Source organism: Trichomycterus rosablanca, chromosome 4, assembly GCF_030014385.1.
Source record: "Trichomycterus rosablanca isolate fTriRos1 chromosome 4, fTriRos1.hap1, whole genome shotgun sequence".
In the NCBI taxonomy this organism is placed as follows: Eukaryota; Metazoa; Chordata; class Actinopteri; order Siluriformes; family Trichomycteridae; genus Trichomycterus; species Trichomycterus rosablanca.
This window is the reverse complement of record NC_085991.1, coordinates 24914969-24937966: the sequence shown is the minus strand read 5'-3', so window position 1 is coordinate 24937966 and position 22998 is coordinate 24914969. Positions and strand designations below refer to the sequence as shown.

Below are 22998 nucleotides of genomic sequence, written 5' to 3'. Positions count from 1 at the left end.
CATGACGCAATTGGGCAATTGGACGCGCTAAAAAGGGAGAAAAAGGGGAGAATATGCATAAATATATTTAAAAAAATGTCAAGCCATCTTAGTTATGTAATTCTAGTTACAGAAAAATCACAATTTGTATTATTGTGCATTATCATACAATTAGATTAGAGGGGAATTTTTGTGGGTTTTTGATGTGTATATACTGACTTATGTGTATGCCTCAGGTTCTTTCTTACCATGCCTCTGCGGCAGAGGAGGAGACGCGGGCGCTCGAGGTAACTGCGGTAAATTACAATTTATTGATTTATTATTTCCCCAAAATTCAAAGCAAGAAAAAATCACTTTATGTAAATGGACTTTATAGCTGATAGGGTTCTATTCACTATAAACTGAGATTAATCATCTCACATTTTGTACCAGACTTGTTTGGTTTGAAATCTCTTTGTATCTCAGTGATGAGGACAGAACAGTCTTTCAGCTTGTACTTTGGCTCTGATTAGGGTGTGAAGCAATCAGGCTGTTGAGAGGCCCAGGCCACTCTCCAGTCCTTAAACCTTAGCCTAATCAATTAAGGCTTGTTGTAAAATTGCACGAAATGCCACTCACTGGACAATGGTGAAAAAAATTGAAAAATGCACAGTAGATCAAATTGTAAAAAAAAGTGTAGAACATTGATCAAAATTATTTTTTAATAAAAATTAACATTGTTAAAAGGATAAGGAGGGGCCGCTCAGGTGGCGCAGTGGTAAAAAGACACGCTGCAACCAGAGCTGGATGGATTCTGAGTACGTCGTATTGAATCCAGCTTTGCCTTACCGGTTCGAGGCTGAGTGGCTGTATGAGCAACGATTGGCCGGTTGCTCAGTTGGGGGTGGGACAAAGAACCGGATGTGGGTCTCTCTCTGTCAGAATGCTTTCACGACCTCTGCCGGCTGATTAGAGGCGCCTGCACAGAGATGAGGAAGAGTGCCCTTAGGGTGTGTCTCTTCGCATGCAACGCTAGGTGGCGCCACACTCATCAATGTGTGGGTGGCAAAAATGCATCCGGCTGCTGCCCATGTTTCGGAGAAAAAATTAAATAAAAAAAGGATAATGATGGATCCTATTCTGATGGGAGGCACAGTGACAGCTGAAAGAGAGGATGCCACAAGCAAGAAGCTTCCTAAGGCCCTGGGCTCCATCTTCTCCAAGTGAATCACTACATTTTTATTCTTATGAGAGTGACATCTGCCAGGATGACAATGCACCAGTCACAGCCATGCCCACTTCCACAACCTTAATCAAAACACCAACTGAGGAAATGTATTTTGAAAAAGTGGTGTTCCATTTGTCGAGTACGATTCCAGAGACTTGTAGAATATATGCCAAGCAAATACACGGAGCTGGTGGAGGAGTGCCGCAGAAGGGGGTGGAGGGCACAGTGCCTACCCACTGAAGTGGGGGCGAGGGGCCTTGCAGGAAGGTTACTTTGCAAAGCTTATAGCATCCTGGGTATCAGACAAGCCATCAGACAAGCTTCAGAAGCAGCAGAGAAAGCTTGAAGATGGTTGTGGATTAGGAGGGATAAACCGTGGGCTATTGCTACTTGAACACAGGCTGGGAACTGATCACTCCTGGTCGGGTCGCCTGGGTGACGGTGTCTGTAGTTAAAAGAACCAAAACACCCTATGACCCCAGGTACTATCACTGATGATGTGTCCATGTATATCACTACATGTATCATGCAAACGTTTCCTGTGAAATATGCAATTTGCTGTTGAATTGAAAAATAAAGGTTTGTGTTTAGCAATTGAAAATTTTTCACTTGTGTAGCGTATGAAATACGAGGCACAATATGAGGCAGTTCTAGCAATCATACGGCATCATAATTAAGTTAGTGTAACAGACTAGGAAAACATAGGTGCCGTGTGCTGACAGTGTATAATGTATGTGTTTAGGAAACGAGTGCATTTTGTCCCTTTGGGTATTCCACAAAGTGTGCTGTTCTACACATGTGATCATCTTTCTGTAGTCTGAGAACAAGCCAGTAAAGTAGTATGCTCCCGATAGTTTGTCTATGTACAGTTTATTTCTTTCTTTATAAACTCAGCAAACTCTAAAGTGGCTGGGTTACATTAGCAATCAGTTAGACAAAATGTCCAAGATGTCGAAGTCTAAAGACGCAGAGGATGGTGTGTCAAAACACGGACGAGTATTTTGGTCTTTGAGAGGGAGCTATTAAGGTAGACTGTGCTGTCTATTGTAGCTTTCATTTATTCTATCATTCAATTAATGACTGTCTTGATATGTGGCACTTTTTTAATTTTCCTTTATCACTTGTTTGTATCTGTTTTAATATATTTTTGTTTCTCTCTTTCTCTCGCTTGCTTTTTCTCGTTCACTCAAAAGGCAGCCACTATTTCTTCAGCTCAGTCTTTGAGACTACTAGACTTCAGCTTCAGTGACTTTGATCTGTCTGATGCTGAGACCACCCAGGCCACCATCCGCATGTTTGTGGACCTCAAGCTTGTGCAGAACTGCCAAATGAAGTACAAGGTACATGTTTTTTTTGCTTATATGAAGAAACCAAACATCAGTTACTTTTTAAACATTCAAAGCAATTAAATTAAACCTTAAATGGTCTCACAATCTATAAACTGAGTAAGGTTTCAGAAATTCACAGCACTCCTTCACATTTTAACCATGCTTATGTTTTTGGGAATGTGTTTACATCTTGTCCACACTTAACTGTCTATTTTAACTATTCGTAAATAATACAATATAAGTGTTTTATTAAAGAAACACTTTGTCTGAAAAATATTGGAATACCGCTCCTAATTAGTGAGTTCAGGTGGTTCAGCAAAAACCATTGCTAAAAGTTGAAAAAAGTTGGTACATTTTGTAAATGGCAAATAAATGTTATCTGTTAATCCTCTTGAACATGTATTTAACTGACAAAAGTACAAAGAAATATTTCCAATGTTACTTTATTGCAGTTTGTGAATATAAATAAATTTTAAATTTGATGCCTGCAGCACAATCAAGAAAAATTCGGACATACAGTATATATGTATTACATCACTTTTTCTAATTTCATTTTTAATCATTTGGGGATGATTTATAATTAATAATTATAATGATAATTATTTTAAGGAGACAACTGGAATTTTTGCCCTTTTTTGCTTGATACAAGAGTTCAGCTATTCAACAGACTATGGTCACCATGCATTTTTAAAAGGAGAAAGACCTGGACTCTTGGTAGGCCAGTCAAGTACACACACACTGTGTCTATGAAGCCATGTTTTGTAGCATTAGTAAAATAAGGCCTGGCATTGTCTTGCTAAAATAACCATGGACTTCCAGGGAAATGTTTTGCTGAAATCCCAATATATTCCTCTGCCTCACTGGTACCTTTACACATATGCATGTCACACATGTCTTGGTCACTGCTGCACTGCCATACCCTGACAGTTGTTGGCTTTTGTCAAGTCTAGATGATGCTTTTCGTCTTTGGCATGGAGAACTTAACGTCCATTTTTTCCAAAAAGCAATTGAAAATTTACTTATCTGACCATAGCACATGTTTTTGAGTTGAGCTCACACAACTGAGATATGCCCAAAGAATTCTATGACGTGTCTGCATTGCATTTCTTATGCAGCAGTGGACTGTGTAAAGTGACGTTGGTTATACTAGTACTTCTGTGCCCATATTTCTCACAGTAGCATTATGGTTTCTAATACAGTATCTTCTAAGAGCTCAAAAGTCACACACATTCAACAATGGTTTTAAATGTCTGAGATGTGTCCAGATTCCCTGAATCTTGCATTGAGAAATGTTCTGTCCTGACTTTTTTGAGTGTGTTGCAAGCTTTAAATTCATTTTTATATTTACAAAATTTAATCAAGTTATTCAGCCAAAACATTAAAAATCATTTATTTGTACAGTTGTCAGTTAAATAAAGGTTCAAGAGAATTAACAAATCACTTTTTGATTCACATTTTCATTGCATTGTACAAAATGTCCCAACTTTTCTGGAAATTATGTATGTATGTTGTTGTTTGGTTTTAAATTTGTAGTGACAGTGTGGGGAGCCTTTGTATGCCAGCCTGGCTTTGCTCCTGTGCACATGCGAGGTTAATAAAGACGTTGTTTTACCAATTTTTAATGGAGAAAATGTAATGACCTGCACAGAGCCCTGACCTCAACCCCACTCATATTTACTTGCATATTTAAAATGCATCCTCTGTGCCTGGCTTCTCAAATACGCTTTCGATTAATGTGCACAAGCAAGACCAATGGACATGCTTTAAAATTTTGTGGAAAGCATTATCAACAGAGTGGGGTTAACTTCATATTATTGGCTATGGTTTTCAACAAGCTTCAGGTCAGGTGTCCACATACTTTTGGCCTCATTGTGTATTACTGAAAAATTTGTGTTAGTTAAATTGCTGATGTTTTGCTAAGTTAAACTTCTTTTGCAAGAGAAAGCAACCTAAAGCAAAGCATGTGACTGGTTATGTACTGCTAGCAATTAAACCAGAGTGCACACAGGGCCTAAATAAATATTACAATCTGCTCCAGTGTTGTTTTTAGTCATGAAAGTAAATGAACTGCATTTCCTGCCTGCTTTACTGCTTGCTGCTATTTATTAGCCCAAATTTCCAAAAGTAATGTATTAAATTAACTGTACATAACAATGATAAATATATTTTAATAAACTGTTTTTATTCATCACTGAGCTCATTATGTAAACAATTTTTTTCTTTATGGTCCAGTATTACAAAATACAATGTTATTCACTCAGTAAATGCTTTCAAAACAAGCCGTTTTGAGCAGCAACCCTGAGCGTCTCCTTTAATTTGACCCATAATTACCAGATGAAGTCCATAGCCCTGACCATAGTTACAGTAAAATTGCTGTGTACTTGGCCGCCTAGAACAAACTCCTTTTATGGCACTCGATGCCAGGAGAGACGGCTCACAGATGGGGCACAAAGACAGGCTCTTTATTGATTTTCAAGGCAGTGGTTATTCTGAGCCGGCTGAGTAAAAGCAGGCAATTTTTCTAACCACCTTGGCACAGCGTCTAGATCAATCACGCTCAGCTGTGCCAGCAGCGACCGACCACCCGCTGCTCGCCAAAGAAACCATGCAGTCTAAAACCACATTCTGAGCCAGGCCAGGTCTTCTCTTCTGACAAACTGTCTTTTTGCTGTGCTGAATTTTAAAACATTATTTTGCACTGCATGTTAAGTCTTAAAAATTCAGTAAAAGAGTTGCCGAGTTAATTTCATTCATTATTAGGAACTGACACACACACACACATATATACAGTATATATACAGGGGTTGGACAAAATAACTGAAACACCTGGTTTTAGACCATAATAATTTATTAGCATGGTGTAGGGCCTCCTTTTGCGGCCAATACAGCGTCAATTCGTCTTGGAAATGACATATACAAGTCCTGCACAGTGGTCAGAGGGATTTTAAGCCATTCTTCTTGCAGGATAGTGGCCAGGTCACTACGTGATGCTGGTGGAGGAAAACGTTTCCTGACTCGCTTCTCCAAAACACCCCAAAGTGGCTCAATAATATTTAGATCTGGTGACTGTGCAGGCCATGGGAGATGTTCAACTTCACTTTCATGTTCATCAAACCAATCTTTCACCAGTCTTGCTGTGTGTATTGGTGCATTGTCATCCTGATACACGGCACCGCCTTCAGGATACAATGTTTGAACCATTGGATGCACATGGTCCTCCAGAATGGTTCGGTAGTCCTTGGCAGTGACGCGCCCATCTAGCACAAGTATTGGGCCAAGGGAATGCCATGATATGGCAGCCCAAACCATCACTGATCCACCCCCATGCTTCACTCTGGGCATGCAACAGTCTGGGTGGTACGCTTCTTTGGGGCTTCTCCACACCGTAACTCTCCCGGATGTGGGGAAAACAGTAAAGGTGGACTCATCAGAGAACAATACATGTTTCACATTGTCCACAGCCCAAGATTTGCGCTCCTTGCACCATTGAAACCGACGTTTGGCATTGGCACGAGTGACCAAAGGTTTGGCTATAGCAGCCCGGCCGTGTATATTGACCCTGTGGAGCTCCGGACGGACAGTTCTGGTGGAAACAGGAGAGTTGAGGTGCACATTTAATTCTGCCGTGATTTGGGCAGCCGTGGTTTTATGTTTTTTGGATACAATCCGGGTTAGCACCCGAACATCCCTTTCAGACAGCTTCCTCTTGCGTCCACAGTTAATCCTGTTGGATGTGGTTTGTCCTTCTTGGTGGTATGCTGACATTACCCTGGATACCGTGGCTCTTGATACATCACAAAGACTTGCTGTCTTGGTCACAGATGCGCGAGCAAGACGTGCACCAACAATTTGTCCTCTTTTGAACTCTGGTATGTCACCCATAATGTTGTGTGCATTGCAATATTTTGAGCAAAACTGTGCTCTTACCCTGCTAATTGAACCTTCACACTCTGCTCTTACTGGTGCAATGTGCAATTAATGAAGATTGGCCACCAGACTGGTCCAATTTAGCCATGAAACCTCCCACACTAAAATGACAGGTGTTTCAGTTTCATTGTCCAACCCCTGCATATGTATATATATACACTGATCAGCCATAACATTACAACCACCTCCTTGTTTTTACACACATTGTCCATTTTATCGGCTTCACTTACCATATAGAAGCACTTTGTAGTTTTACATATACTGACTGTAGTCCATCTGTTTCTCTGCATGCTTTGTTAGCCCCCTTTCATGCTGTTCTTCAATGGTCAGGACCCCCAGCATAAGACACAGCAATGCTGCTGGAGTTTTTAAACACTTCACTGTCACTGCTGGACTGAGAATAGTCCACCAACCAAATATATCCAGCCAGCAGCGCCCTGTGGGCAGCGTCCTATGACCACTGATGAAGGTCTAGAAGATGAACGACTCAAACAGCAGCAATAGATGAGCGATCTTCTCTGACTTTACATCTACAAGCTGGACCAACTAGGTAGGAGTGTCTAATAGAGTGGACAGTGAGTGGACACGGTGTTTAAAAACTCCAGCAGCGCTGCTGTTTCTGATCCACTCATACCAGCACAACACACACTAACACACCACCACCATGTCAGTGTCACTGCAGTGCTGAGAATGATCCACCACCTAAATAATACCTGCTCTGTAGTGGTCCTGTGTGAATCCTGACCATTGAAGAACAGAGTGAAAGCAGGTTAAAAAAGTATGTAAAGAAATAGATGGACTACAGTCAGTAATTGTAGAACTACAAAGTGCTCCTAAGTGGAGCTGATAAACTGGACAGTGAGTGGAGAAACAATATATATATATTGATATGATTTTTGCTATTAAATAAGTGGATGGCACTTCATGCACATTTACTTATTTGTACATGCAGTAAAACTTTATGCCTGCTCTCAGCTGCCCTTCACAATAATCGCTCTGTTCCTCTGATTCATTTATGCTTAGAGATTTTCTAACAAAACCCCAGTCACACTCTTAAACCTAATTTCTAATTTCTCGGCAAGCATACAGCAGATCAACTCTATTACCAAATCACATCTCCCTTAATGTTTCCTACTTTTCATTTTCATGTTGTCCTGATTTATTTAGAACAGTAACTATGCCCTTCACTGTTATGCACTGGTCAGACTTTTTGTCTTGCCTCATTAAGTCAGCAGTGATTCTAAAACTACAATAATTTAATTAGCAATTTTCTTTGTTTACAATCGAATTGTATGAGCCAGCAAATTGTATTAGTCTCTTTCCATTAAGGAAATTCTGATGATGATAAATCTGCTGCTACTCCTTTAGTTAATGTGTTTATTCTATGATTTTTGTGCTGTCCTTCTGGATGTTTTCAACTGCTCAGAGCCTCTGTCAGTGGATCCTGAGTGTAAAGAAGAACTACAGGAAGAATGTGGCCTACCATAACTGGCGGCATGCCTTCAACACGTCTCAGTGCATGTTTGCCATACTCAAATCTGGGAGGTTACAGGTCAGTGCACCTAACTGATAAACCAAATAAAAGGTGTCTGACAGTAATATTCATACTTAATAGTAATATTTGAGTCTGCGACGTGGAATGATGCCTGTTCATGAATCTGCTATAAAGTGTTTTACAAGCATATGCAGTTATGTGAAAAAGTTAGGACACCCCATGAGAACCTTTGTCTTTTTGAACATATTTAAACATATGAACATCATTTAAACAGTATTGAGCGATGGAGCTTATATTATTAAACAGATAAAACTGAAACAATTACTTTTAAACACAAGTTGTAAAATGTAATGAACAAAAATAGAAATTGATTGTGAGGAAAAAGTTAGGACACCCTATCTATGCCTTAATAGCTGGTATTTCCCCCTTTGGCTGAAATAATCTCAATTAGACGTTTCCTATAACCATCTACCAGTCTCTGACATAGACTGGGAGAAAGTTTTTCCCGCTCCTCCATGCAGAATTTCTTTAGCTGTGTGAGGTTTGAGGGGTTTCTTGCATGCACAGCCCATTTCAAATCACCCCACAGCATCTCAATAAGATTAAGATCCAGGCTTTGACTTGGCCATTCCCAGAACTCTCCATTTCTTTCTTTTGAGCCATTCCTTGGTGGATTTACTGGAATGTTTTGGGTTGTTGTCATGTTGCATGGTCCACCTCTGCTTTAGCTTCAGTTTTTGGACAGATGGTCTCACATTTTCTTCAAGCACACTCTGATACAGTGAAGATTTCATCATGGATTCTATAATGAAGAGCTTGCCTTTTTCACATTACTGTATCTGATCATTGTCATTTTCAGCCTTAATAAGTATTTGAATTTCCATAGAATTAAATATGAAGCTATTGTTTTAATTAAACATTTGTCATATCAGCTTCTCAATAATATCAGCATGCATGTTTGAGGCAGAACTATGCATTAAACCACTTCTATACAAAACGTTGAGTTGATATAATGGAATATGTAAGGAGAGCAGATATTATTGCTAGCCAAAACTTACATTTACACTAAGCAGATGCCTTTATCTAAAGTGACTTACATTACAGTATACAGTCTGAGTAACTGAGGGTTAAGGGCCTTGCTTAATGGCCCAACAGCAGCAACCTGGCGTTGGTGGGGCTTGAACCAGTGACCTTCTGATTACTAGTCCAGTTCCTTAACCACTATGCTACGGCTTGCCCTACATATAAGTGGACCGATTTGGCAAATACTAAGTACTAAAAAAAGTACTAAAGTAATAAAAACTTCATGCTAAAATAGTGCAAACTCTGTTGTAGAGCATTTAAACAATGTGGGAGTAAAATTCTGCAAATAGTACTAAATCTACTAAAAATTAAATCCACTTAGTACTAAAAACTACTGTTTTATACCACTTTTTTGACCTTCTTGTCAATGCTCATGTGGTTCTAAATGAGAAACGTAACACAAAGTACATTGTGTCACCTGTTTTTTATACATACAGCTTTTCTGGAGAATTATAGGTTGCATGTAATTAGCTGGGGTTGCACAGTGATGCAGTGAGTAGCTCTGTCACCTCACAGTATATCATATGTTTGTCATATTGCCAAATATGAAAAAGAAAATTACTTTTTGTGTGTTTTTGGATTAACAGAACAATTTAAATGAGTTGGAAATCTTGGCCCTGATGATTGCAACGCTGTGTCATGATTTGGACCATAGAGGTGTCAACAACTCATTCATCAAAAGGTTTGTTTGCAGAATTGACTTGTTAGTGTTTGGTTTAACAGAAACCTAGAAAAAAATCAAAATCACACTAACACTGCATTATAAAAATAGGAGTGACCATCCTCTGGCGCAGCTCTATGGCCACTCTATAATGGAACATCACCACTTTGACCAGTGCCTTATGATCCTCAACAGTCCAGTAAGTAGCACTTTGTTCAGTTAAAATGACCAGGAAGCAGTGCAAATACATTAAATTCTACTAATGAATAATGCATTCATATTTATAAGATGAAGAGGTCTGCATCCTTCCTGAACTGTGTTCAGAAATGCAAGACCTAATAAGTACTCATTCATCCTGTATTCCAAGTTAATTTAAATCAAAGGAAACATACTCTTTTTAGTTTAATGTATGTGGACTGGCCAGTGGAGTTCCTTCTCGTCAAACACAGCAAAACAAATTCTTTATGGATCTTGCATGTGCACAGGAGCACAGTCATGCATTCTCAAACCATGGCCACATAGTTGGATTTATAGGGTAACATAGTTCATATATTTAATTTGATACATCTTTTAGCGGACGTGACTGAAATGCCAGAAGTTACTACATAGAAGGGACGTCCATATTCTTTCAGCCATATTCATATTATATATTATTTTCAGGTTGTCTTCATGCAATAACATGCTGTATATTTTCTTATTATTTTGTCAGGGCAGTCAGATTCTGAGCAGTCTTTCACTGGATGAGTATAAAACTACACTGAAGATGATTGAAAAGGCTATTTTGGCTACTGACCTCGCCCTCTATATGAAGTACGTACTGAGTGTCTGTCACAGCTAAGCTAAAGTTTGGTCATAAATAAAATATATTGATCCCCTATGGTTTCTTACCATTGAGTACAAACCTGAGTAGAAATCTGTATGCAGAAATCTTTTAAATGACTGAAAAAGTCTGGAGTGATTTTGATTTTAGTTTTCACGATGCAAACCTGATCACTATGAGCTTATGTTACACGTTAACACATTTTCCTTTATAGCTGCAGTGCAAAACTAAACAAGCAAAGCTCATACACCACACTTGGCTGATCCAATTTAGGGTAAAAGGATAATTTATAGACATTTCTGGCCAAGCTCGGGTGGTGCACTGGTCTATTACTTTGGCTCACTACTGCTAAGATTCAGTTTCTGAGGGACTGAAGTAGGGTTGGGCGATATTGCCGATTTTCATACCGTCATACCGTCTTCAGGAAATACCGCGGTATACGGGGGGGGGCAAACTTTACAGTGTACATTAACACAACATTTTGGCATTGTAATCTCTCTCTGCCCACACAAAACAGAATAATAGCAGGCTACACACTTCAATATATTTCAAAAGTTAACTGCTTAGTTTATAGTTACAGATATTTCTTAAAAGTGTATGAACGTGTACGATTAGTTATGCCTGTAATCCAGAATTAAGTTCTATACCGTAACAAAAAATATGAATGTAAATGTTCATGTTGCAATGACGGTGATGTAAAATAATGTTAAAATAATTCAAAGTCCAAACATTTGAGTGGTTAACGAGAACGCTACTTTACATGTCACACAAGCTCAGTGCAAAACACAAGCACGGAAACGGTCTATTCCCTATACACTCGCTCCCTACGCCCTATAGTGCGCTTAACATTCTTAAAGGGCCAGACAATATATTTTATAATTCACATTACACGACAGGTGAGACATTCTTTTTTTCTTAATATAGCGCTTTTATTTAGGAAAAAATAGTTCTTACATAGGCAGGAAAATCTATGGCAGACAAGAGTCAGAACAGCGGATTGGGCGTAACGTTATTATTACTGTTTGCTCCTTTTTCTCAACACTTGTGCTCGATTTACACTGAAGATATATTTAGTAAATAAGTACATGTCCGCGCATGCACGCGCTTGTGTTCATTTCCGGTTGAACTGATAAAAAATGTTGATTTTGAAAAATTAATAGACGAGCCGTTTTTCAGTTTCTGCTTGTTAGCTCACAGCTAACGCTAGCCAGTGTGGCTCTTCACTCGTCTCTCTGTGTGAGCACCCCACAGCCAATCAGCGAGCTCCAACCGCCTACCCCTCCCACCCCTCCCTTACTGTGGATGCGCGCATGTCCTAAAGTCTCAGTTTTCAAGGTAAACCTGAAGCAGAAATTTGGCGCTTCACATTTAAAAAATACCGTCACCATTTTTGAATACAGTCACCATTTTTAAATACCGCGGTATGCGGTAATATCGTCATACCGCCCAACCCTAGACTGAAGCCCTGTGATGGATTGACGCCCTGACCAGTGTATTTCTTGCCTTGTGTCCAGTGATCCTCTGTTGATATAAATTAAATACATTTTTGGTCAAACTTTTATATAAAGGCATTTTTAGAAATAACAGCATTACTTAGTTTAATTATGTTTTATTTTATTTTGCAAATGCTCAGAGTTGGTGGTCTGTTACACTAGACTACCATTGCTGGAATCTGGGTTCAAATATCAGTGGTGCTATGGGCCAGCTGGGCGAGTACACAGACATGATTGGCTATGTTTAAGATGTACATCTGAAATAAACCTGTCAATAAAATAAATCTGCGACAGCTGACTTTTTGTATGCTTCTTAGTCTTTTAATAGAAGCTTATTAAAACTGTGCTAACAGGGATGTTTAATGTCTTTGATATGACAATTTAGCTTTGTTATTCATGTTTTATATCTAGAAAATCTAACACTTAAGGAAAGAAAAATATAGAAGCTTAGGAGATTTTAAGTTTTTTTTTCTAATATAACCATTACTTATTTATCCATATTTCCTATAGCATCTTTTATTCCTTTATATTTTGTTTTTACATTTTACATATGTTATGCCATTACGTGTGTAGATTTGAAGTGTACTTATGTACAGGTTTACCATTATTGTTAAATATGTCTTTTCCCTCACTGTTTTTACTGGCTTGTTTTATTCTTAAACAATATAAAATATGGTTAGATCAGGAACTGTCTACTAATTTTTGCCTTTGTTACTGCAGAAAGCGAACAGAGTTCTTTGAACTAGCAAAGAACAGTCAGTTTGTTTGGGAGTACGATTATCACCGAGATTTGCTAAGGTAAGCAAGGTAGACAAAAAAATTTCATTGACCATATCCCGACTTTGGTGGAACATGATATAGGCATCAATTTCAGAATGAGACTGTTCATCAGCTTGTTTGACATTCCATTTCAAATCCAGTGGCATTTATATAGTGGCCCCTCACCGCATTTAAATGAGTAAACTTTGTAGCTAAGTTTGGAAAAGAGTTAGGTCTGCAGTCAAAATTGCATTTGTGAGGTCAGGCACTGAGGATAAATGAGAAAGCCAGGCTTGCAATTTCAGTTTATCCTAAAGTTGAAATTTTCAGGCCACTACACTTCCTCCACACCAAAAAATTCTAAATGTGTTTATGAAACTAATTTTGTGCACAGGGACAAAGTTTTATTTTGTTTGTTTATTAGAATTTTAACGTCATGCTTTACGCTCTTTGGTTACATTCATGACAGGAATGGTAGTTACTGGTTACACAAGGTTCATCAGTTCACAAGGTTATATTGAACACAGTCTTGGACATTTCACATCACTTGCATGTCTTTGGACTGTGGGAGGAAACCCACACGGACACAGGGAGAACATGCAAACTCCACACAGAAAGGACCCGGACCACCCCACCTGGGGATTGAACGCAGGACCTTTTTGCTGGGAGGCGACAGTGCTACCCACTTAACCACCGTGCCGCCACAGGGACAAAGTCATGCTAGAAATAGAAAGGGTCTCCCTTAAAGAATATAGATTTTAATATAAAATTCTGTTAAATGCAAATCAATTTATATACAGTGGGGCCAAAAAGTATTTAGTCAGCCACTGATTGTGCAAGTTCTCCTACTTAGAAAGATGAGAGAGGTCTGTAATTTTCATCATAGGTACACTTCAACTATGAAAGACAAAATGTGAAAAAAAAAATCCAGGAAATCACATTGTAGGATTTTTAAAGAATTTATTTGTAAATTATGGTGGAAAATAAGTATTTGGTCAATAACAAACGAGCAAGATTTCTGGCTCTCACAGACCTGTAACTTCTTCTTTAAGAAGCTCTTCTGTCCTCCACTCGTTACCTGTATTAATGGCACCTGTTTGACCTCGTTATCTGTATAAAAGACACCTGTCCACATCCTCAAACAGTCAACCATGGCCAAGACCAAAGAGCTGTCGAAGGACACCAGGAAGAAAATTGTAGACCTGCACCAGGCTGGGAAGAGTGAATCTACAATAGGCAAGCAGGTTGGTGTGAATAAATCAACTGTGGGAGCAATTGTAAGAAAATGGAAGACATACAAGACCATTGATAATCTCCCTCGATCCCGTGGGGTCAAAATGATTATGAGAACGGTGAGCAAAAATCCCAGAACTACACGGAGGGACCTGATGAATGACCTGCAGAGAGCTGGGACCAAAGTAACAAAGGCTACCATCAGTAACACACTACGCCGAGAGGGACTCAAATCCTGCAGTGCCAGGCGTGCCCCCCTGCTTAAGCCAGTACATGTTCAGGCCAATCTGAAGTTTGTCAGAGAGCATATAGATGATCCAGAAGAGGATTGGGAGAATATCATGTGGTCAGATGAAACCAAAATGGAACTTTTTGGTAAAAACTCAACTCGTCGTGTTTGGAGGAAGAAGAAGAACCCAAGAACACCATACCTACTGTGAAGCATGGGGGTGGAAACATCATGCTTTGGGGCTGTTTTTGTGCAAAGGGGACAGGACGACTGATCCGTGTTAAGGGAAGAATGAACGGGGCCATGTATCGTGAGATTTTAAGCCAAAACCTGCTTCCGTCAGTGAGAGCATTGAAGATGGAACGTGGCTGGGTCTTCCAGCATGACAATGAACCCAAACACACCGCTCGGGCAACGAAGGAGTGGCTCCGTAAAAAGCATTTCAAGGTCCTGGAGTGGCCTAGCCAGTCTCCAGACCTCAACCCCATGGAAAATTTGTGGAATCCGTGTTGCCCAGCAACAGCCCCAAAACATCACTGCTCTAGAGGAGATCTGCATGGAGGAATGGGCCAAAATACCAGCTACAGTGTGTGCAAACCTGGTGAAGACTTACAGGAAACATTTGACCTCTGTCATTGCCAACAAAGGTTATGTTACAAAGGATTGAGTTGAACTTTTGTTATTGACCAAATACTTATTTTCCACCATAATTTACAAATACATTTTTTTTTAATCCTACAATGTGATTTCCTGGATTTTTTTTTCTCACTTTGTCTCTCATAGTTGAAGTGTACCTATGATGAAAATTACAGACCTCTCTCATCTTTCTAAGTAGGAGAACCTGCACAATCAGTGGCTGACTAAATACTTTTTGACCCCACTGTACATTATACACCAATTAGCAGCTGGTATGATTGAAACACCTTACTCAGTAATTAGTAGGGGTGTTCATATACTTTTGGCCATACAGTGTGTTTACAAAAAAAAAAGGTTTAAAGGTATTTTATGTACTTTTAAATTGTAATAACCTGCCGAATGGCCGCTAACATAATTAGTAATCTTAATTTTTTAACAATCATGGCCAGTCTTAAATATTAACAGGAGTGGTTTTAATTAAAACATCTGCCTTGATTATTGTCATTTGTCCACTGCAGGTCCATGCTGATGACTGCCTGTGATATCTCTGCCATTACTAAGCCCTGGCCTGTCCAAAAGAGGGTAAGAGTCATTACAGCTGTCATTAAAGTTAACAGCTTTGATGTTAAGACATTTAGCCTTTGGTGCCTTTACATTTACATTTTCAGCATTTAGCAGACACCTTTATCCAAAGCGACATACAGCACTGGGACAGTATACAGTCTCAGCAATTGAGGGTTAAGGGCCTTGCTCAAGGGCCCAACAGCAGCAACCTTGCATTGGTAGGGCTTGAACCAGCGACCCTCTGATTACTAGTCCAGGACCTCAACCGCTAGGCTACAACTGCCATTAGTTATTAGTAATTAGTACACACACACACAAACTCTAAATTTCTAGACCTTAGAAGATCAAGAATTGATCAAGAAATTCAAATACATTCAACATACACACTTGTCAAAGACGTATGTTATACACTTTGTGGACAAAGGTATTGGGACGCAGCTCTTAATCATTAAACTCATGTTTTTCATTCCCATTGCCACTTGTATAAGATCAAGCACCTAGCTATGCAGTCCATCTTTAGTAACATTTGTAAAAGAATGGGTTTTTGAGAATGGTACTGCTAGTGGCAGCTACAAATAGCCACAGCTGCAACAAGTCAGTTCATAAAATCTCTTCCCTCCTAGATATTCTACAAATAACTGTGAGTGGTATTATAGAAAAGTATGAATAATAGGAACAAAGTGGCAGACCACATAAAGTTACAGATTGGGGTTGCTGAGAGCTGGGGCACATAGTGCATAAGAGTAACCAACACTCTGTTTACTCCATAACAGTTCCAAACCTCATCTGGCATTAACACAAAAACTAACTGCAAAACGAAATGTAAACCTTACATCGCCAAGCACAATGTCAAGTATCAGATTGAGAGATGGACTCTGAAACGGTGCAAACATGTTCTCTGGAGTGTTAAATCACGGATCTCTATCTGGCAGTCCGATGGATGGGTCTGGGATTGAAGATGGATACCTGCCTGACTGCATTATGTGAACTGTAAACTTTGGTGGTTTGGGGTTGGTTTTCAAGGGTTGGTCTAAACTCAATAGTTACAGAGAAGGAAAATCTTAATGCTTCTTTATACCAGAACTAATGACTAATGATACTGGTACAAAGCAATAAGTTAGCAGGACTGTGACCACCATTTCATTACAGATTGCTTTTAACAAATCTCTTTACGCACACTCCAAAATAGCAAGCAACCAATAATAAAAATCCGAACATAGGTAAAACATCAAAAAATGTAGATATAAATACTGTAGTTCATGAAAGCACAATGCAAAACATAGGCAGCACAGAACTTTTAAGAGTACTGCAGTGAAATAAAGCTTTGGTAAATGGCTAAAAGTCTACAGGATTTAACAGAAGGAATAACAAAATCTTTTTATAACACTTTCCAACTCTTCTCAGATTGCTGAGCTTGTTGCCACAGAATTCTTTGAGCAAGGGGACAAGGAAAGAGAAGAACTAAACATTGAACCTATTGTAAGTGCACTTACTGCATGTTTAATCATACTGTCAGAACAGCCAGGTCATTTTATCAAACGTGTTAGATTTTTAACCTTTTTAAACAGCGCCTGTCTTTCTTAGGATCTGATGAACAGAGAGAAGCGGGATAAAATACCCAGCATGCAGGTGTCTTTTATCGATGCCATTTGCACACAGTTGTATGAGGTAAGAGGCACAGATTTATCAAATAGTCCTTGTCTACTTTAATTGCATTTTAACACACAAATATTATGAATATTATCTTATAATGCAGGAATGAAAATGCACAACTAGGGCTGGCACCGATCTGATACTGCATCGGTATCAGTCAGATATTGGCCCAAATCACTGGATCAGATATCGGAAGGAAAAACAACATGTAATTCGATCCGATACTTTTGCTTAATGTAAATAACACTTAATGTAAATAAGGCTATTCAGAAATTATAACACGCTGATCTACTTAAACTTTTAGCATTTTTAAAAAATCATCTACTACTGCCACAACTAAAAACACTGTTTTACGGCATGTTGTATAAAGTGTCTACAATTGGAAGATGTGGATGTCAATCAAACGCGAAGGACCAATTAGAATTGACACAGTATTTGGTTGAGATTTTCCGTTAAAGTTCTGTCAGATTATTAAAAATCAAAGTGTGCTTATTAAAAAAACCCTGCTGGATTTTGAAGAGGACGTCTGTGGCTAAACGGGAAACGGTGTAGTTTGTTTTATTTCATAACACTAATGGATTACATTTTGTTAAGGATGTGAGATATCTCCAACCCGGGACAAGATCGATACATTTGGTTCTTTTTTATTATTTAATTGTTTCATTTTTTTATTATTTATTTTATAATTTTTTTGCTGCCTCTTCAAGGTGTTGACTTGAGAGTTGACAGATCTAGAACTTTATATTGAAATTTTTTATTTGTTAAATACAGATACAGTTGCACTTTAAATTTTATTTTAAATGTTTGGACGGTGCTGTTAAACAAGCCAAAAATGCTGCTAAATGTTCTGTGTAAAAGTTAAAATAAAAAAAGCAGTTTTGCATAAGTGTGATGTTGTAGGTTCTGTATTTATTCCTTTAGAATATTTATTTCACAGTGTGAGCATTGTTATTTAGATAGCTAGTTTAACCATGGTGCATTGAGACGTATTATTACTGCTTAGTTGTTTGAGAGGAGAAATGACGGAATCAGAATCGGCAGATACTCAATTTGCAGTATCGGTATCGGACATAATAAAGTGGTATTGAGCCAGCCCTACAAATTATTAAAAGGATTGTAGATCAGGCTGAACATTTTAATAGTGTTATCAAGTCTGCATGCGTTTCACACACCCATTCACCTATAATATCTAACCCTTTGACTTGTGTTTGTTTCAGTCACTGGCCAGTATGTCGGATTCGTGCTCCCCCCTGCTGGAGGGCTGCAGGAAAAACAGGCAGAATTGGAAGACGCTTTCTGAAGAGGCTGAGGAGAGCTTAGTGAATGGAGGACTATAAGCGGCTCGTTTCAGTCAGTTCAAGATTAAGTTTGCCCTCGTCCTTCCTCATACTGATCACATACTAATAATGGAATCATTTTAAATCATGATTCCAGCTATGAGGAATCAACCAACCACTATGGGAACAAATACAAACTAACTTCTAAAACAGCTAGTGTTCCATAGTTTGGGTGGGGAAATAACACTGAAGCAATAATGAACCGTGTTAAATGTTGAGTCTCTATTGTGACTTTATTTAGGTGGGGAAAAATCTCTCAATTCTCTCAGTTTTTTAAGTGGAAACATGATATCCATTACTTTCTATTCTATGTTATTAAAGTATGTTTAGTCAGTAAAACTAAGAAAGCTTGGGGGAGAAGTGTTTGCCTCTATTAGATGACTTACAATGCTGGTTTCCCATGCAAAGCCTTCATGCTGAGGTATGTTTGAATGACTATCATAGGCTTGGACTGTTTTGGGTTATATAAACAAGTGTCTAGTGTCAGTAAAAAGAATATAACGAACAAGTAAAGAATATAAAGATGAGGATCTTCCTAACCCTGTGTAGCGTCTACGCGAGGGCATTAATTATTTCGTTTTATTTATTACTGTAGTCCCGTTAGAGGGTTTTCTGTAGCTCTTGCACTGAAACAAAGCAACAGGTAGGCACAAAGAGAATAATTTATTTATCACTACAATGCACCATAGAATTAAGCTACTATATGCAGCAGCAACAAAACAGCCACTTCAGATATCCACAGGAATGTTTCTTTTTTCCCCACTTTGTGTTACTGTTCCACGTTTCTTTTGTATATTTATTAACTTTATACCAACCTGTAGATGTTTTTAAAGTTGGGTTATGAATTTGGTTTCTTAACATTCTGAACAAAACTCCTACATAAAGCTGTTGAAAGATAAATATATATATTCATTAGTCACATGTTCATATCGTTTCTCATTCCTTGCTTGGTCATTTTAATTTACACTGATCAGCCATAACATTAAAACCACCTCCTTGTTTCTACACTCACTGTCCATTTTATCAGCTCCACTTACCATATAGAAGCACTTTAAAGTTCTACAATTATTGACTGTAGTCCATCTGTTTCTCTACATACCTTTTTAGCCTGTTTTTACCCTGTTCTTCAATGGTCAGGACCACCACAGAGCAGGTATTAATTGGGTGTTGGATCATTCTCATTCTGGTGGTCCTGGGAGAGTCCTGACCATTGAAGAACAGCATGAAAGTTGGCTAACAAAGCATGCAGAGAAACAGATGGAATACAGTCAGTAATTGTAGAACTACAAAGTGCTTCTATATGGTAAGTGGAGCTAATAAAATAGACTAAGTGTAGAAACAAGGAGGTGGTTTTAATGTTATGGCTGATCAGTGTATATTGGGGATAAATTGTATTAATAATTATAATTATTTTTGTTTTAATCAGTGTTGCTTTTAGTCTGGCACTGCTCTGGACCACTGGGGGCAGGATAAATTGACAGGGTTCCATTCACTTATCCATTTACTTACCTACAACTAAGAGCCATTTAGAGCATCCTATCCATCTTTATGTTTTAGTAGGTGGAAGAAAACCATAGTACCTGTAGGAAAGCAATGAGCACCACGCCAAACACCTTATAGACATTGACAGAAGCTGAGAGTTCAACCCAGTTTACCACGATTTAAATAAATGAAGCCTGGTAGCAATTAAATTACTTGCCACATTGCCGTGCCACACTAACATTTATTTAACCAATAAAAAGTATCAATTAGTCCACAATGGCACAAAGTCTATTGTAAATTAAAGATGACCTTGAAAGTGCAAGTATATCAAAAGCTACCATGTGACCTTTGTGCATTGAAGATTTGCCATGATGAGCCAACGAACCACAATGCTGCACAAAAAGCATATTTGTTTGTTCTAATTCATCGTTTTAAACCCTGGTCCCCTTAGTTATGCAGCATCACCTTAATTGTATTTAAATGTTAAAACCATGTATATAAGCCGTTTAGGTGGCACAGTGGTAAAAACACGCTAGCACACCGGAGCTGGGATCTTGAATCTCAGCTCTGCCATCCGGCTGGGCTGAGCGGCCACATGAACAACGATTGGCCTGTTGTTCGTATAGGGGTGGGGTAGTAGTAAGCCGGATAGGGTCTCCTCATAACTGATGTAACTACGTCCTCTGCTGGCTGATTGATGGTGCCTGCACAGGGGCAGGGTGTGTCTCTCCGTACACAGGGCTGATCCACATTAGCACTCGAAAAGTGCAGATGGAAAAAAAATGCATACGGCTGCTGCCCACTTATTGGAGGGGGTGTGGGTAAGCTTTGTTCTCCTCAGTCAGAGCAGGGATCGGCATTAATGGAGAGGAAGCATGATGCAATCTTGAAATTGGGTGCTCTAAACGTCGGGAGAAAAAGCGAAGAAAATGCATAAACAGTGCTCAGTGGTTAAGGTACTGGACTAGTAAACAGAAGGCTGCCGGTTCAAGCCCTGTCACCACCAAGTTGCCACTGTTGGTCCCTGAGCGAGACCCTTAACCCTCAGTTGCTCATCGTGTTCTGCTCATTGTGTAAGTCGCTTTGGATAAAAGCGTCTGCTAAATGCTGAAAATGTAAATAATGTCCCTAGTTCCAATAAAACCTTTAAAGCATTTGCCAGAAGCAAGAATTCACCGGGTTGGGTGTAGCTGGTAGAACCTACCAGTCACATCTGTAATGTAGCCAGAAATTTGCTTTAAAAGTCAGTGACATTCTCTGATTTGGCATTTCAGCCAGTGGGCTTGTCTTATTAGTGCTGGTTTGTTTTAGAGTGGCTCTTATTATTAAAATGCAATTTAGCAGTTCTACTGTGGAAAGTCAACTCTAATGACTTACTACAGTAGAGGGCAGCACACTAGTAAGCAAACCACAGAGAAAGAAATCGAAGCAAATGGTAGCTGTTTAAAAATGCTAGCTCTGTGTAATTTAGTGTTGCGCATCTCATTTAGAACTGGGCATGTGTGTGTGTGTTTGAGGTAAAGCTAACCAAGCCAAATGTATTCAGATCAGATTCTGAGGCTTCACACAGTACAGGAAACAGCACCACTCAGCTTTAATGTTTCTTTCTAATGCTTATCAGGCCAGCAGGTGTCAAAGCAGAACAGGCTTTGATGTTCAGAGAACGGGAAGTTCAAAGAGGAACACAACAGCTCTGTCTTAAAAGATGCACTTATACTGCCCACACCCTTGCGAAAACATAAAACATTACAGAGCATAAGAATCGTGTCAGATTAATAGATCTTTATACATACATACACCTTTGTGACCAGCTGTTATGTATCAGAATTATTGCCATCAAAGGGAACGACCACAAAGCAGAATTTGTGGATTGGCAACCAGATTTAATTTTGTATTGTGAAGGCAGGTCAGCATTTAACAAGCTAAACATTTTCCTTAAGCACCCTCTGATACAGTGAAGAATTCATCATGGATTTTATAATAGAGAGTTTGCCAGGCCCTGCTGATGCAAAGCAGCCCCAAACCATGACATTTCCACCTCCATGCTGGTTTGTGCCAAACATGTCTTCTGTTACTGTGTCCTAATAATTCAACTTTGGATTCATCTGTCTAAAGCACATTGTTCCAGAAGTCCTGGTCTTTATCTAGATGTTCTCTGGTAAACTTTAGTCTTGACCTGATGGTTTTTTTTTTTTGACAGCAAGGGTTTCCTCCTTGCATACCTCCCATGAAAATCAAACGTGTGCAGTCTCTTTGTAATGATAGATGCATGTACCTTGCTATCATCTGTGGCAAGAGCTAGCTGTAGGTCCTGTAATGACATTGTAGGATTATTGGAGACTTCTTTACACATCTTGAGGTCTGCTCTTGGGCTGAACATGCTAGGACGGCCTGACCCGGCCATGTTGGCGGTTGTTTTAAATGTTCTCCACATGTAAATGATTTTCCGGACAGTGGAACGGCTGATTTCTAATTGTTTTGAGATCTTTTTTAATCCTTTCCCAGACTCATATGCATCTACAACCTTCTTTCTGAAGGCCTCAGAAAGCTCTTTAGATCTCACCAGTGATAACACTCACTTCAACAATGAAAAGCAAACCAAACTAATGTCTGAGGTTTAATTTAAACTCCAATGTCCTCTAACAAGGTCTAATAATTGCATCTGAGACAATTTAAGTAGTAATAAATGTGGGGGTTTCCTAACTTTTTCCTCACAATCAATTTCCATTTTTGTTTATTACATTTTACAACTTGTGTTATTTTTAACTTTTTTTTTTGGTTTAGTTATATAAGCTCCATCTCTCAGTACTGTTCAAATGAAGCCCAAATGGTTTTCATGGGGTGTACTAACTTTTTCACATTACTGTAGCTGAGATACACCACAAGTAGGACACCAGTCCATCAGAGGGCAGCACCAAGACATCTTAGGGCAAACCTTTCACACACTTAGGGGCAATTTAGAGTAGCTAACTTTCCTTTTATATTTTTAGAAAGTGGTGGGAAGACTGGTGGTAAATAAAAAATAAATCCAAATCTGGGATATGCTTAATCTTTTTTTATAAAGCATGTAAATATTCATGCATGTTTTATATGTATATTTCACCTAATTATA

The 22998-nt window shown here is 38.9% G+C and overlaps 1 protein-coding gene across 1 annotated transcript in view; it reads left to right on the top strand.

Annotated features, from left to right (window-relative positions):
• pde5ab (phosphodiesterase 5A, cGMP-specific, b) overlaps positions 1–18689 on the top strand; it is a 41233-nt gene extending 22544 nt beyond the window's left edge. Inside the window, exons 11-21 of the mRNA XM_062993121.1 lie at positions 216–275; positions 2380–2526; positions 7868–7993; positions 9607–9701; positions 9792–9879; positions 10390–10490; positions 12714–12791; positions 15369–15432; positions 16819–16893; positions 16999–17082; positions 18285–18689. Of these exons, the coding sequence (XP_062849191.1) occupies positions 216–275; positions 2380–2526; positions 7868–7993; positions 9607–9701; positions 9792–9879; positions 10390–10490; positions 12714–12791; positions 15369–15432; positions 16819–16893; positions 16999–17082; positions 18285–18404 (1038 nt within the window). The 3' untranslated portion in view covers positions 18405–18689. The remainder of the gene's footprint in view (positions 1–215; positions 276–2379; positions 2527–7867; positions 7994–9606; positions 9702–9791; positions 9880–10389; positions 10491–12713; positions 12792–15368; positions 15433–16818; positions 16894–16998; positions 17083–18284) is intronic.
• The last annotated feature ends 4309 nt before the right edge of the window (positions 18690–22998 follow it).